Genomic DNA, 14,677 nt, shown 5'->3' on the forward strand with positions numbered 1-14,677 from the left:
TATGGACCATCTGTTGATTGTCAGCCATCTCCATTGCCTGTCTAGTTGTCGTGACCCTCTGTTCTTCAACATGGGTTCTAACTACTGGAGGAAGTGAGTTTTTAAATTCTTCCACCACTAACGCACAGTAACAGCAGTGTGTGCCATCTACAAGATGCACAGCAGCAACTCACCAAGACTCCTTCAACAGCACCTTTCAAATCTATGAACTCTGCCACTTAGAAGGACAAGGGCAGCAGACACATGGGAACACCACCACCTGCAAGTTTCCCTCCAAGCCACACACCTTCCTGACTTGGAAATATATCGCCTTTCCTTCACTGTCGCTGGGTCAAAATCCTGGAACTCCCTCCCTAACAGCACTGTGTGTGTCCCTGCACCACATGAACTGCAGCGTTTCAAGAAGGCAGCTCACCACCACCTTCTCAAGGGCAATTAGGAATGGGCAATAAACACTGGCCCAGCCAGTGACACCCACATCCCATGAAACAATAAAAAAGAGTGGCTAGCAATTCTACTGAGGATGCAGTTAAGGTGTCAGATAAGTGTAAGTCCGTTCTTGTGTTACCTTTCATTTGCTTTACATTCCCGTTTCCAGCATCCTCTTGCACCTGTTGTCCACTCGCCTCCCCTCCTGCAGCCAGATCTAGAAGAAATGGTGATTGGAACAAAAATAAAATCAGTGTTTGGGTCTCAGCTGAAACGTTGCGGCCAATTCTGAGCATCATGCTTTTGGACACACGTCAAGGCCTCGGCGAGGTTGCAGAGAGGATCTATTAGAAAGGTCGCAGGAATGAAGTGCTCCTGTTACATGGAAAGCCTAGAGAAGCTGGACCTGTTCTCATTAAAGTAGAGATGGCCAGGGGGAAATCTGATTAAGTTTTTCAAGGTCATGATAGGGTTTTGGTAGAGTAGAACGAGAGAAACTCTTTTGAGTGACAGGTGGGTCAGTAACCAGGGGACACAGATTTAAGATAATTGGCAAAAGATTAGGAGAACTTTTATTTTTTACACAGTGAGTTGCTATGACATGGAATGTACTGGCTGAAAGGGTGGTGGAAGCAGCTTCAATGGTAATTTTCAAGAAGAAATCAAATAATTGCTTGAAATTTTCAAAGTTATGGGGAAAGAGCAGGGGGAAGTGGGACTAATTGGGTAGGTCTTTGAAAGAGCAGATGGACTGAATGGCCTCCTTCTGTGCTGTGCCTTTCTATGTTTTAATGAAGTAATGAATCTCTTCAAAGCTGAAATGCACCCAGACAAATAATGTCTTGTTTCAAATTTACTATTGCACATGAATCAGTGGGGTGCAAATTCAGCTGAGAAAGTAGGGCAATATGGGCAAAAGTGAATCAGCAGCCCAATGTTTTGCTCCGTTTTTTTAAATCATCCCTTGGCAGATTTATTCCCCAGGTGTTTCAAATGGAATTGGTTCAGGAGAGGGGCTGTGAAGGCCAGGGTCAGGAGTCAGGGGTTTTTTTCTTGTACAGGTGACACAGCCCCCCTCAATTGGTGTCCAGCTTCCAGAGATGTCCCAGACCTGCCAAGGTGAGTGAATATTTGTCTATTCTCTCTTGCTCCTCACAGCACTGACTCTCCATGGGGAGGATGGGCTGACCCACCAGGTACAGTCACCCTCCAGTAATAACAACAATTTACATCTACAAAGCACTTAAGGTAGTAAGATGTCCCAAGTTGCTTCACAGGAATGTTATCAAGGAAAATTTGACACTGAGCCACATGAGGCGATACTAGAACAGATGACCTAAAGTTTGGTCCAAAGTTAGATTTTAATGTGAATCTTAAAGGAAGGGAGAGAGAGATAGAGAGGGAGAGAGGTTTAGGGAGGGAATTCCAGAGCTTAGGGCCCAGGCAGCTGAATGGTACAGTACAGTTATCCTAAGTGTTGTGGGGCTGGAGGAGATTACAGAGACGGGGAGGATCGATGCCATGGAAGGATATGAAAACAAGAGAGTTTTAAAATTGAGCCACTGCCAGACCAGAAGCCAATGTAGGTCAGTGAGCACAGGGAGTGATGGATGACCAGGTCTTTATCCGAGTTAAGCCACAGGCAGCAGACTTTTGGGATGAGCTCAAGTTTACAAAGGGCTGAAAGTAGGAGGCCAGCCAAGAGATTATTGGAATAGTTGATTTTGAAGGTAACAAGGACATGGGTTTCAACAGCAGATGAACTAAGGCAGCAGTGGAGACAGAAGATACAGTATAAATAACTGGTTACGATCCAGCTGGAGTGTTGTGTTTCATTCTGGGGACTATGCTTTAGTAAGGATATGAAAGTCTCAGAGAAGCTGCAGCAGAGATTCACTAGAGTGGTATCAAGGATGAGGCAATAAAGTTACATGGAGAGACTGGGGAAATTGTTCTCCTTTGATCAAAGAAGGATAAGCAGAGATTTGAAAGAGGTGTTCAAAATTAAAAAGGGTTTTGATAAATAAGGAGAAACTGTTTCTGCTGGCAGAAGGACCGGTAACAAGAGGAATCAGATTTAAGTTAATTGGCAAAAGAATCAGAGGCAACATGTGGAAACATGATTTGGAATGCACTACCTAAAGGGTGGGTATATTTATTTGAAGAGAAAGAGCCGGAGAGAGGGATAAATTTGATAGCTCTACCATGGCGTGATGGGCTGAATGGCCCATTCCCTACTGTGGTGTAACATTCTATAACTTACATCGATATAGGCTGCCTTAGTGATAGAATGCACATGGGATCAGAAGCTCAACTCTGGGTCATTGAATGCTGAGCACTTTGGGCTGGTGTATCCAGTATCTTCTGTTTGCATCTTTAGATTGCAACCTCCACTCCATTTTCACTGTCTTAGCTCTGTCTACATCCCTGCATCAATTCCCAAACACAATCACCCGCTGACTTAAATCAGTTAAATTATACTCGTGTACAAATCTCTCCATGGTCTCACCCTCTCTCTAACCTATTCCAACCATACAACACTGAGTTCTCTGCATTCCTCCAATTCTGGCCTCTTGCGCAACCCCATCTCTTTGATCCACTATCAGTAACCGTGCCTTCAGCCATCTAGACCCCAAGCTCTGGAACTCTTTCCCTAAATCTCTCTGCCTCTCTCTTGGCCTTTAAGGCTCTTGTACTTGAGCAGGCATGATTTACAATTTTACAGCACAACCTAAGTGTATAATTTAACCCTTTAACCCCTGGCTTCATGTGGGTGACCCCTCCAAGGTCAATGTAGCATTCCTGAGGCGCAGTGTCCAAAGGACTCCAGATGGTGGCTGATCAAGGCTCTTGTACAACTGAAGCATCACTTCCTCAATTTTATATTCTGGCCCCAGTGAAGTAAAGGTGAACATTCCATTAGCCTTTCTGGATTTCTTTTGTATCAGTCCACTAGCTGTTAGTGATCTGTGTACATGAACATCCAAATCCCTTTGGTTCTCCACAGCTATTGGCAATATTTCTCTCTTGACTAACACAGCCAAAGCAGATTTAGCTGGTCCTTTCTCTCAATGCTGTCTGTAGCAACTTGTGGTGTAAAAAATGGCTGCCATATTTGCCTGGATTACAACGGTGACTAGTCATCATTGGTTGTGAAGCATTATGGGTCATCCTGGGATGTGAAAGGCACTGTATAAATGCGAGTATTTTAACAAAGGCTTGTTAATGAATTAAAAGTCTGCAAGCTTTCATACCCCAGCAAGCAAAGCAAACCCCCCAACAGAACATTTCAACTGAAAACAAGATCTACAAATTGGCAGGGGTAAAAAAGTTGGGAGATTGGAAAATAAATAAAAACGCAGAAAAGAAGCAAGATTCTTCTATTCACAAACCTGAAGCCCCATAGCTGAGGAGGAAATCCATGTCTGACAAGAGGTATGTTGCTATATTGTGAAAAGAGGAAAAGAGACTAGAGGTGAGCCAGTGGAGACAAAGCGACAGGCACTTATAAGCTCAACCGATACAGCAGGGTGGAGTTAAGAATCTTAAAACCGTCTAATGATTGCAGCACTCTTCAATAAACAGCCACCGCATTCCCACACATCATTCGCAATAGCACAGACAACAGAAACAACTGGAACACAGTTATTCTTTTGAGGTCTCGACCCTTCCACAGAACACATTTCAGAATGTGAACCTGCCTTTCCTCTGGCAGACCCGTTGTGCATTTGGTGTTTTAGGTTCAGGTTTCCAGCAGTCCTGGCTTTTTTAATGTGTCTTCAAAATCTCCAACAATAATTAAGATCTGAAGGAATGAGTCTCCTCAATTTTAGAAATTAATTTTCAGGGGCAGAGTGTTTGTTTGGCAATGATTAAGACTAATTATGCCATTAAAACTTAACTGGAATAGATGAGCCTAGCTTTCCCTGGGGAGTTTAGTGGCTATCTATTTCGTAAGGATGGCAATTTCATGCACTTTCACACGTTTCAGTGTCGAGTCTCTCGGCGAGGTACTATTAAGAGAAACAGACAACATCTTGATTCCCATGTTTATCTGCATATGTGCAGTCACTGGAACTTTCTGTCTGTTTTACTCTTCAATAACAGTGAGCGGCAATAGCCTCACTATTATTCCCACTACAAAATCCAGACCATTAAGAAAACATGCAGCTGAAGTATAACTCTCATGAGATACTGGAGTAAATATATCGTCACTGCTTTCCACTGTCTGAATCACAACTGGACTCATCATTCCATTATAATTAGTCCTTCACAAAGGACCAAAGTTCAGTCTGAGAATCTGAATGACACTTTCATGTGCAAGTACTGGAAAATCAAAAGCGAAATGACAACAGCACTGTAGTGAGGAGCTAGCTGGGGAGTGACACCAATTGAATTGCTCATTCAAAGCACCCGCACAGGGGTGATGGGCTGAATGGCCACCTTCTCTGCTGCAAGATTCTACGATTCAAATTCTTCGATTGAGCCCCAAATGCATTAAAAAAAAGCCTCATGGATAAGACAATACATTTCCTATACATGCTTATCTTTGTTTTTTTTTAAAAAAGAAAAATGCTGAATGGAAATTCAAGTTCTTCACTCTCCCATAACTTTCAAATATTTCCTTCAACAAAATCATCACCACAGATGAAACTACTGAACAGAAATTAGTTCAGAGGAACCCAATATTAAGATATCTCTCCAACTTGCTCTTCAGTCTTGTAACTCACTGCTTCCTCCGAACCCCCCAAAGTAACTCCCTTCAGTTTAGCGTTACTACCAAGTTCAGAATGCTTCAGTAGCTCAAAGTTATTGGAAATACAGTGCTGAAGCCAAGGTCTTATAATGCGACTGGAGAAGTAATATAGGAAGTGTTTATTCATCATTAAAGGGTTAAATTGTGTGGACAGGTTGCGTAAAATTAGCTTGTATTCCCTTGAGTTCAGATGGTTGCAGGTGATCTGATCAAGATCATTAAAATGATAATGGGATTCAACAAGGTAGAGAGAGAAAGAAACTATTTCCTCTGGTGAGGAAACTCAGAACAAGGAGGCACTGTTGGGCTATTCAGGAGCACGTTTTCACACCAAGGGTAGTGGAAATCTGGAATCTCTCCCCCAATAGGCTGTAGATAGTGGAAGTTAATTGGAATTTTCAAGACTGAGATTGCTGGATCTTTCCCAGATAAAGGATATGTAATGAAGCTGGGAAAATGGAGTTGAAGAACAGATCAGCCATGATCTGACTGAATGGTGGAATAAGCTAGGTGAATGGACTCCTCCTGTCCCAGTGGTTCTACCACTTAGACTTGTAACTACAGCTCAGGCACAACTGGAATTTAGAAGAGTGAGAGGCAACTTAATTGAAATTTTTAAGATCCTGAGGGGTCTTGACAGGGTGGATGTGGAGAGGATGTTTCCTCTTGTGGGAGAATCTAGAGCTAGGGGTCACTGTTTAAAAATAAGGGGTCGCCCATTTAAGACAAATGAGGAGAATTTTTCTCTCACAGGGTTGAGAATCTTTGGAATTCTATTCCTCAAAAGGCAGTGGAAGCAGCGTCTTTGAATATTTTAAGGCAGAGCTAGATAGATCCTTGATTAACAAGGGGGTGAAAAGGTTGTGAGGGGTAGGCAGGAATGTGGGGTTGAGGTTACATTCAGATCAGCCATGATCTTATTGAATGATGGAGCAGGCTTGAGGGGCCGAGGGGCCTATTCCTGCTCCTAATTTGTATGTTTGTAATTAAAGCACAGAATCTGTGTTTGTTATTGGAATCTTACCACTGTTAAAGTGGATGTCATATGAGAATTTCATATACAATGCATCAGACTAAACCCTAAGCAGAACCTGCGGTCACCAGTCTGTTCTTGTGGGAGGTGTTTTTCTAAACAGTTACAAACATTCTTACACTGTTACTGGAATATCCACCTTTGGACACAATGTAGCCCAAGACATTTTCCACACAGAGGGTTGCACCACCTGAAAGGGGTGGTAGAATCAGGTTCAGAGGAACTTTTAAAAAGGCAACTGGACATGTATTTGAAGAGGACCAACTTGCAGGGCTATGGGGAAGAAGTTGGGGACGTGGGGCTAAATTGGACAGCTCGTTCATACAGCCGGCAAAGGCACACTTTGTGGCATCCTTCTGCGCTGTGTGATTCTATGATGCTAACCAGTTGCATGTGCAAATTGCCAGTTAGTTAATCTCTTGGGGAATGCAGGTAGAATTACTGAAAAGTGTAATGAAGAAAGGACTTTAACACTTACCATGAGACACATCAGCTAAAGGATCTTCGGTGAAATACTGAGCAGCTTCTAGTGCCGACTCCTCCTCTGGCCAAAGAGCTATAAAAGAAACAGGGGCAGTGAAACTGGGTTGCAAATTGGGATACTGACCGTACACTGGAGACAACCATCCCAGGCAGCAAACTTAGGTCCTGGGATTTAAAAATAAAAACGATATAGAAATTGACCATGCCATGTGAAGAACTTTGAAAGTTTCTTCTCCACTTGCCCTGAGGACACCAGGGGGCGACCATGTAGCGTGTGTAGGGGAGTCGGACTCCTTTTCCTGAAGGCCATTATAGAACTAGTGGGGTTTTTAAAACAACAGTCTGGTTGTAGCCAACCCCCTCCACCCTCCAGCACCCCAAATTATCAAATTCAATTTCACAATCTGTCATGGCCTGTGGGCTGTTAGTACTGAGCCACATCAGGAGGGCTCCAGGTTCAATCGCCAGTCCTTGCCTATTCATTCTTAGCTGAGATGCCGACGTAACTTGCTCAGGAGTTTTGGAGTGAAAGTGTTTCACCCAGCTCTGCCTTTCCTGATCACTATCCCACGATTCCTGCTGGGGACAGACAGGACCAGGCTCAGCCATGGTGCCTTCCACAGTCAAATATCTGTCTGACATTCATTTTCCAGGGTTACATACGAAAAATAAGAATGAGGAAATGTACTAGGGTCCATCATATACCTGTGGGACTGACCATGAATCAGTACATTCCAGATGGGAAACGACAAAACTAGAAAAATATCGCCTTGCAATGGATAAAGCAATGTAAAAAAGGGTGAATACAGAAGATGAGTGCATGAGGAGGTTCATTGATCTTGATCTTACCTGGTGGCAGGTGAAGTTTGTACAACAGCTTCAGCTTCTCTATGAGGTCCCCATGGTACATTCCACCTAGCAGATAAAACCAAGTTACACAAAGCCAGACCTTCAGCTGCCCATTAACTCACACTTTACTTGGTTGCACTTAACTCCAGAGACTTGAGCACAAAAATTAGACTGAGGATCTAATGCAGTACTGACAGAATGCTGCATTGTCAGTACGCCATCTTTAGGATTAGTTGTTAAACCAAGGCCCTGTCTTCTGCCTCAGGTGGTGTATTGTCACTGGACTAGTATTCCAGACACCAAAGGTAATGCTCTGGGGACCCAGGTTCAAATCCCACCACAGCAGATGGTGAAATTTGAATTCAATAAAAATCTGGAATTAACAGTCTACTGATGACCACGAAACCATTGCCGATTGTCATAAAAATCCATCTGGTTCACTAATGTCCTTTAAGGAAGGAAATCTGCCATCCTTACGTGGTCTGGCCTACATGTGACTCCAGAACCACAGCAATGTGGTTGACTCTTAAATTATTTATACATTTATAATCTCATACATATGTCACAACTTAAAACAACCTCACAGTTGTGACAGAAATAGGATGATATGACCATTTTATAAGCGCAGGAATACATACTATACATAAAGGTTCTATCATAATATAATAAATAAATATGCATTGTGCAAATTTCTATCTTCAGGGAATGACTCTTATGGGTTACAAGGCAATAAATAGCCAATGACACCCACATCCCATGAACGAATAAAAAAGGTGGATGTTAAAAAAAGTCCTGTGGCCACTATTTTGAAGAAGGTGAGAGAAAAATATAGAAAGCAGTTGTTGGAGCAGATACTTAAACCCAGTCAGTCCATATAACAACCTTGGAATTGTTTACGTTCTCCGGCTAAAGCTTGCAAGGTTTTATTGCAACTGCTACTGATAAGCTTCTGTTTAATTATTGTAGGCTTAATAAATCTGTGCCACCTGACATTCAACAGCCAAGAACCCTATTGATTCGAAGAGCAAATTTGAAGCTAGATAGAATGCATTTCTATAGTGCCTTTTTGGGCCTCAAAACACCCCAAAGCAATTTTGAAGTGCAGTCATTGTTGTAATGTAAGAAACATGGTAGCCAGTTTTGTAAACTGCAAGCTACCACAAACCATAACATGGGAATTGATAAACTGAAGACCCTCATCTTTGGTATCATCCTGGTAAACATCCTCTAGATGTGGAAGGCACATTCAAGGCTATGGGCCAAGTGCTGGTAAATGGGATTAGGTAGGTAGGTCAGGTATTTCTCACGTATCGGTGCAGACTCGATGGGCCAAAGGGCCTCTTCTGCACTGTAATTCTGCGTGAGATACTCTATTGAATTTTAATATACTTCCATAAGTGCGGTATCTCAAATTGTACACAATACTCTAACAGAGGCCTTACCAAAGACTTGTAAAGGCTTAACATGACATCTTCGAGGAGGAACTAGGGGGTGAGCAATAAATGCTGATCTTCCAGCGACGCCCACATTTCCAAATTATTGTTTTTTAATTCTTGTTCACCTCACTGCAGTGCCTTACAATGGGCAGGCAGCAAGGAGAGTCCAGTTCAGGTTGGATTTCAGCTGATATCTCAGAGGTGGAAGGGAGGGGGAAAAAATGCTTCAGGCTGATATAAATATCAACTGATCATCATATTGATTTCTTTTATGTATTTGTAGATACGGAGATGGGAGTTGGCATCCTTATCTGTCTCCCCTTCACCAGGAACTTCACAGATCCAGCAACACCTCTCAATTAAAAGTCTCATCCTTGTTTTCAAATGCCATGGCCTCGCCCCTCCCTACCTCTGAAACCTTGCCACCAACCAAAATAATTTGTTTTAGAGATGTTGGTTGAATGGGGATAAATGTCGTCCAAGGCATCAGAGAGAACTCCCCTGCTCTTCTTCAAATAGAGCTGCGGGATTTTTTATTTCCACAGGTTAGACATTTAACACTTCGTTTCAAAGACCGCACCTGGATACCATGTAGCACTCCCTCGATATTGGCACGCAGAATCACAGTGCAGAAGAGGCCCTTTGGCCCATCGAGTCTGTACCGACACATGAGAAACACCTGACCTACCTACCTAATCCCATTTACCAGCACTTGGCCCATAGCCTTGAATGTGCCTCCCACATCTAGAGGATGTTTTACCAGGATGATACCAAAGATGAGGGTCTTCAGCCAATATTGCCTTGATTATGAGCTCAAATCTCTGGAATGGGGCTCGAACCCATATTTCTGATTCAAAGGTGGGTGTGCTACCCCCGAGCCACAGCTGACACTCAAAATAAGATGATGCACATTTACCCCTCCCCTAACAAGTTGATTGCATCAGGGTCTCCCTCTGCCTCACATAGTCAAGTAGCCACCTGACATTCGCCACCAAGCACATGAGAACATAAGAAATAGGAGTAGGCCAGACAGAAAGCCTGACCTGCGACTTAATAAGATCATAGCTGAGCTTCTAGTTCAAACTCCACTCCCTACCCTATCCTCATATTCATTGATCTCTCAGTGCTCAAAAATCTCTCAATCTCTATCCTGAATTGACTCATTAACAGAGCATCCACAGCTCTCCGGGGTACAGAATTCCAAAGACTCACAACCCTCTGAGCAAAGAGATTTCTCACCTCAGCCCTAAATGGTCAACTCCTTAAGCTGAGACTGTGAGCCCCTAGTTCTAAGCTAGCACACAAAGAACATTCACACGATGAGTTATCGGGAAGTGGCTTGAGGTCCCTGTGGCACCTTCAGGAGTGGAGTGGAAAATGAACCCATACTCAGCCCAGTGACGAATTCCTTGAAGCTGATGAGCGAGTCTTTGTTTTGATCCAAGAGGCGGAACATGCGCCCGGCGAGGACCTGAGAATGCAATCCACAAGTCCATGGTGAAAGAGCCACGAAGAGTTCCCTGAACTGCTCCGAATCAATGCGATACTGCTCCAGGTATGGCTGGCTGAGGTCATGTCTCTCAGCTGCACTGCTGCTCCCACCCCAATAACAGCTCATCAAGTGCTTGGCCTGAGAGGAAAGAAAATACCATGGCTTGTAACAGCTTTCATTTATATAGCGGCTTTAACATAGCAAAAGATCCCAAGGTGCCTCATAGGAGTGTTGTCAAACAATAAAATGCACACCAAATCATGTAAAGGGACATCAGGGCAGGTAACTTAAAAGCTTAGCCAAAGAGGTAGGTTTGGAGGGGCAGAGATAGTGTAAAGGGTTAAGGAGGGAACATCAGAGCTTAGGGCCCAGGCAGTTGAAGGTACAACCACCAATAGTGATTAAAATTGGGGATCTGCAAGTGGCCATAATTGGAGGAGGGCAGAGGTTTTGGAGCCTGGTGGGGCTGGAGGAGATTGTATATATAGGTGAAGGAAAGACTCTGAAGTGCGCCAACCCCATCTCCATATCTATAGATATATGAAAAGAACATTGCTGAAAAAAAGAGACATACTATCTGAGCTCTTTGTCTTGCACTCATCAGGATAGCTTGCAAGAAATTACCAAAATGTAATGGGAGACAAACAATTTATACTGCATGAGAAGAGAGTGCTAATTGGTTGGCAAGTGAACTCTGATTGGGGGAGGAGTTGCCATGGAGAATACAACATGAGGCAATCAGAGTCCACTTGCCAACCAATCAGGACTCTTTTCTCATGCAGTATAAATTGTTGTTATCTGGTACAGTTTGGTAATTCCTTGCGAGCTATCCTGATGAGCGCAAGATGAAAAGCTTCGACAACTTGTCTCTTTTTCCAGCAATACTCAAGTTCTGTACTACCAAATGACTATTTATGTAAAATTAAGTTGATACAACAAACAGCTGATATTTGTAGGGTTTTTTCCCTTCCACCTCAGATGTATCAACTCCAATCCAACCTGAACCAGACTCCCTTCTGTATGTCCATTGTAAGGCATGGACACAAACAAGGATTTTATAAAAAATCATTCAGGGGATGTGGGTGCCGCTGGCACCCCCTAGTGTCCCTCAAGGTGGTGGTGGAAATCTGCTAAGCCTTTACAAACCTCCAGTTAGGCTTCACCTGGAGTATTGTGTACAATTCTAGGCACCACAACTCAGGAAGCATGTCAAGGTCTTGTAGAGCGTTTAGAGGATGTTTACTAGGTTGATACTAGGGATGGGGGAGTTCCGTTCTGTGGAGAGATTTGGGGATCTGGGATTGTTCTCCTTTGAGCAGAGGTTATGGGGAGACCTAACAGAGGGGTTCAAAACCATGAGGCTTTTGATGGAGCAAGTAAGGAGAAACAGTTTCATCTGGCAAATGGGTTGGTAACCAGAGGTTACAGAATTAAAATAATTGGCAAAAGAACTAGAGGGGAAATTAGGTGAATTTTTTCATACAGAGTGTTGTTAAGATCTAGTACTTGATTTCTGAAGGCGTGGTGTAATCAGATTCGAGAGGAATTTTCAAAAGGCAATTGGACATGTATGTCCTTGAAGACCAATATTAGGATTTAGGGTAAAACTGGGCTGTGGGTGTGAATTTTACAGTTCTTTCAAAGAGCTGGCACAGGTACAAAGGCTGAATGATGTTCTCCTGTACTGTAATATTCTATGATTCTCTGTAAGTAGCAGGCTCGAAAAAGGGTGGGATCATGTTTCAGAGAGGAAAGAACTTTCACTCAAGAAGCTTGACACTATCTAGCTCAAAGCAGCCCATTTGATCTGCATCCCACCCACCACCAACAGTGGCATCAGTGTGTACCATTCACAAGATGCACTGCAGCAACTCACCAAGGCTCTGACTGCACCTTTCAAACCCACAAACCCAACCACCTAAAAGGACAAGGGCAGCAGATGCATAGGAACACTACCACTTGCAAGTTCCCCTCCTCGGCACACACCATCCTGACTTGGAAATATATCGCCATTTCCTCACTGTCGCTGGATCAAAATCCTGCAACTCCCTTCCTAACAGCACTATGAGTGTACTTACACCACATGGACTGCAGCAGTTCAAGAAGGTGGCACACCACCATCTTCTTATCTGTTTATCTCTCTGCTCCCCTTTCTCATGTTCCTCATTTATAGTATTTCTTAAAACCCACGTCCTTTACCAAGTTTTTGGCCATCTGGCCTAATATGGCTCAGTTTTCTATATCGCGTCTGTGAAATTTTACTACATTAAAGGCCTGATATAAATAAAAGCTATTGTTGTTGTAGAATCACAAAAACTTAGAGCACAGAGGGTGGTTATTTGGCCCATCTTGTCTGTGCTAGCTCTTTTAAAGAGCAGTCATGCTTTTTATCTATAACCTTGTAAGTTCCTCATCCTCAACTACCTGCCCAACTCCCTTTTAAAATTATTTATGGAATCAGAGTATCAGATTCATTTTCAGGTAGAACGTTCCAGATCCCAATAACTCTGAATGAAAAGATTTCTCCTCCTCTCCCTGCTAGATCTTTTGCCAATGATTGTGAATCAATGACCTCTGGGTATTAATCCACTCATCAGAGAATTTTTTTTCCCCTCTATTTACTCCATCGCATCATCTCAAAAACAAATATCGAATCAGGGTTAGGGACTCACCAAAATTAATGTCAACAAAATAACCGTCATGAAGAAAATATTGGCACTAAGGAGTGATACATCCCCAGGACCAGGCGGTTTCCACTGCAGAGTTTTAAAGGAAGTAGATGAGAACTTTGTAGATGCCCTAACCCTAACCTTTCAAAGTTCTCTTGACTTGGGAGCCATTCTATTAGACTGGAAAACTGTGCATGTCACTCTGCTATTCTAGAACGGTGAGACAGAGGGAAAACAGGAAATTATAAATCAGTTAGCCTAACATCTGTTGTCAGGAAATCACTCATCTATAATTATGGAAAGGTTGAGTGTACACCTTAAGATTTTTCAGCTGATCAGAGAGAGTAAGTATGGACTTATTAAGGTCAGGTCTGACTAACCCGATTACATTTTTTGAAGAGGTGACTAAAGTAGTGGCCAGGGGAATGTCTGTAGGTGTTATTTATGTGGGCTTCCAGAATGGAACTGGATGAGAAAATTAGTTGATCAGCAGGAGGCAGAGATTAGAGATAAAGGGCAGGTACTCTAAATGGCAGGATATGACTAGTGGTATCCTGCAAGGATCTGTGTTGGGGCCTCCACTATTCACTGCATTTATGAGTGACTTAGTTGTTGGGATAGAAAGTCACATATCCAACTTTGCCAATGAGACAAAGATAGGCAGCATTGTTAAGCAATGTGGATAGAAGTATAAAACCACAGAAATATTGATAACTTAAATGGATGAAATCCACTTGGCACAGTTTTGCCAAATTCAGGCAAATGTGTGGTCATCTTCTTTGGACTTGAAAAAGGATAGAACAGGGGCCCTTCCAAATGGTGAAAACCTTGAAATAGTGGTGGCCCAAAGAGGCTTGGGAGTCCAGGTACACAGGGCATTAAAATGTTATGAACAGGTACAGAAAATAATCAGAAAGACCAGTGGATGCCGGTCTTTACATCTAGAGTTATAGAATACAAGGAAGTAGAAGACGTGCTTCAATTCTACAAAGTTCTGGTTAGACTACACCTGGAGTGCTGTGGCCAGTTCTGGGCACTAGACTTTACGTACAAACACAAATTAGGAGCAGGAGTAGGCCACTTGGCCCTTCAAGCCTACTCTGCCATTCAATATGATTATGGCTGATCTGATTGTAACCTCAACCCTACATTCCTGCCTACCCCCGATAACCTTTCACCTACTTGTTAATCAGGAATCTATCTAGCTCTGCCTTAATAATATTCAAAGAGCCTACTTCCACTCCCTTTTGAGGAAGAGTTTCAAAGACACAGCTCCCTCAGAGAAAAAAAATTCTCCTCATCTCTGTCTCAAATGAGTGACCCCTTGACCATGACCTCTAGTTCTAGATTCTCCTGCAAGAGGAAACATCCTCTCTACATCCACTCTGGCAAGTCTCCTCAGGATCTGAAAGGATATCATGGCATTGGGGGGAATGCAGCATAGAACTATATCTGGACTCCAAGGGTTACATTACAAGGTGAGATTACATAGGATTAAAAACAGAAAATGCTGGAAATACTTAGTAGGTC

At 43.0% G+C, this 14,677-nt stretch overlaps 1 protein-coding gene across 3 annotated transcripts in view; it reads right to left on the bottom strand.

Annotated features, from left to right (window-relative positions):
• LOC121280822 (TBC1 domain family member 9B-like) overlaps nucleotides 1-14,677 on the bottom strand; it is a 67,904-nt gene that overhangs the window by 13,083 nt on the left and 40,144 nt on the right. For 2 of the 3 annotated variants that reach the window (XM_041193087.1, XM_041193089.1), the window contains 5 exons: nucleotides 10,376-10,616; nucleotides 7,551-7,616; nucleotides 6,697-6,774; nucleotides 3,822-3,872; nucleotides 569-646 (listed from right to left, as the gene is read on the bottom strand). In XM_041193087.1, coding sequence (XP_041049021.1) covers nucleotides 569-646; nucleotides 3,822-3,872; nucleotides 6,697-6,774; nucleotides 7,551-7,616; nucleotides 10,376-10,616 — 514 coding nt within the window. The remainder of the gene's footprint in view (nucleotides 1-568; nucleotides 647-3,821; nucleotides 3,873-6,696; nucleotides 6,775-7,550; nucleotides 7,617-10,375; nucleotides 10,617-14,677) is intronic. The other variant, XM_041193088.1, reaches the window with a different exon arrangement.

This window comes from Carcharodon carcharias, chromosome 8 (genome assembly GCF_017639515.1).
Source record: "Carcharodon carcharias isolate sCarCar2 chromosome 8, sCarCar2.pri, whole genome shotgun sequence".
In the NCBI taxonomy this organism is placed as follows: domain Eukaryota; kingdom Metazoa; phylum Chordata; class Chondrichthyes; order Lamniformes; family Lamnidae; genus Carcharodon; species Carcharodon carcharias.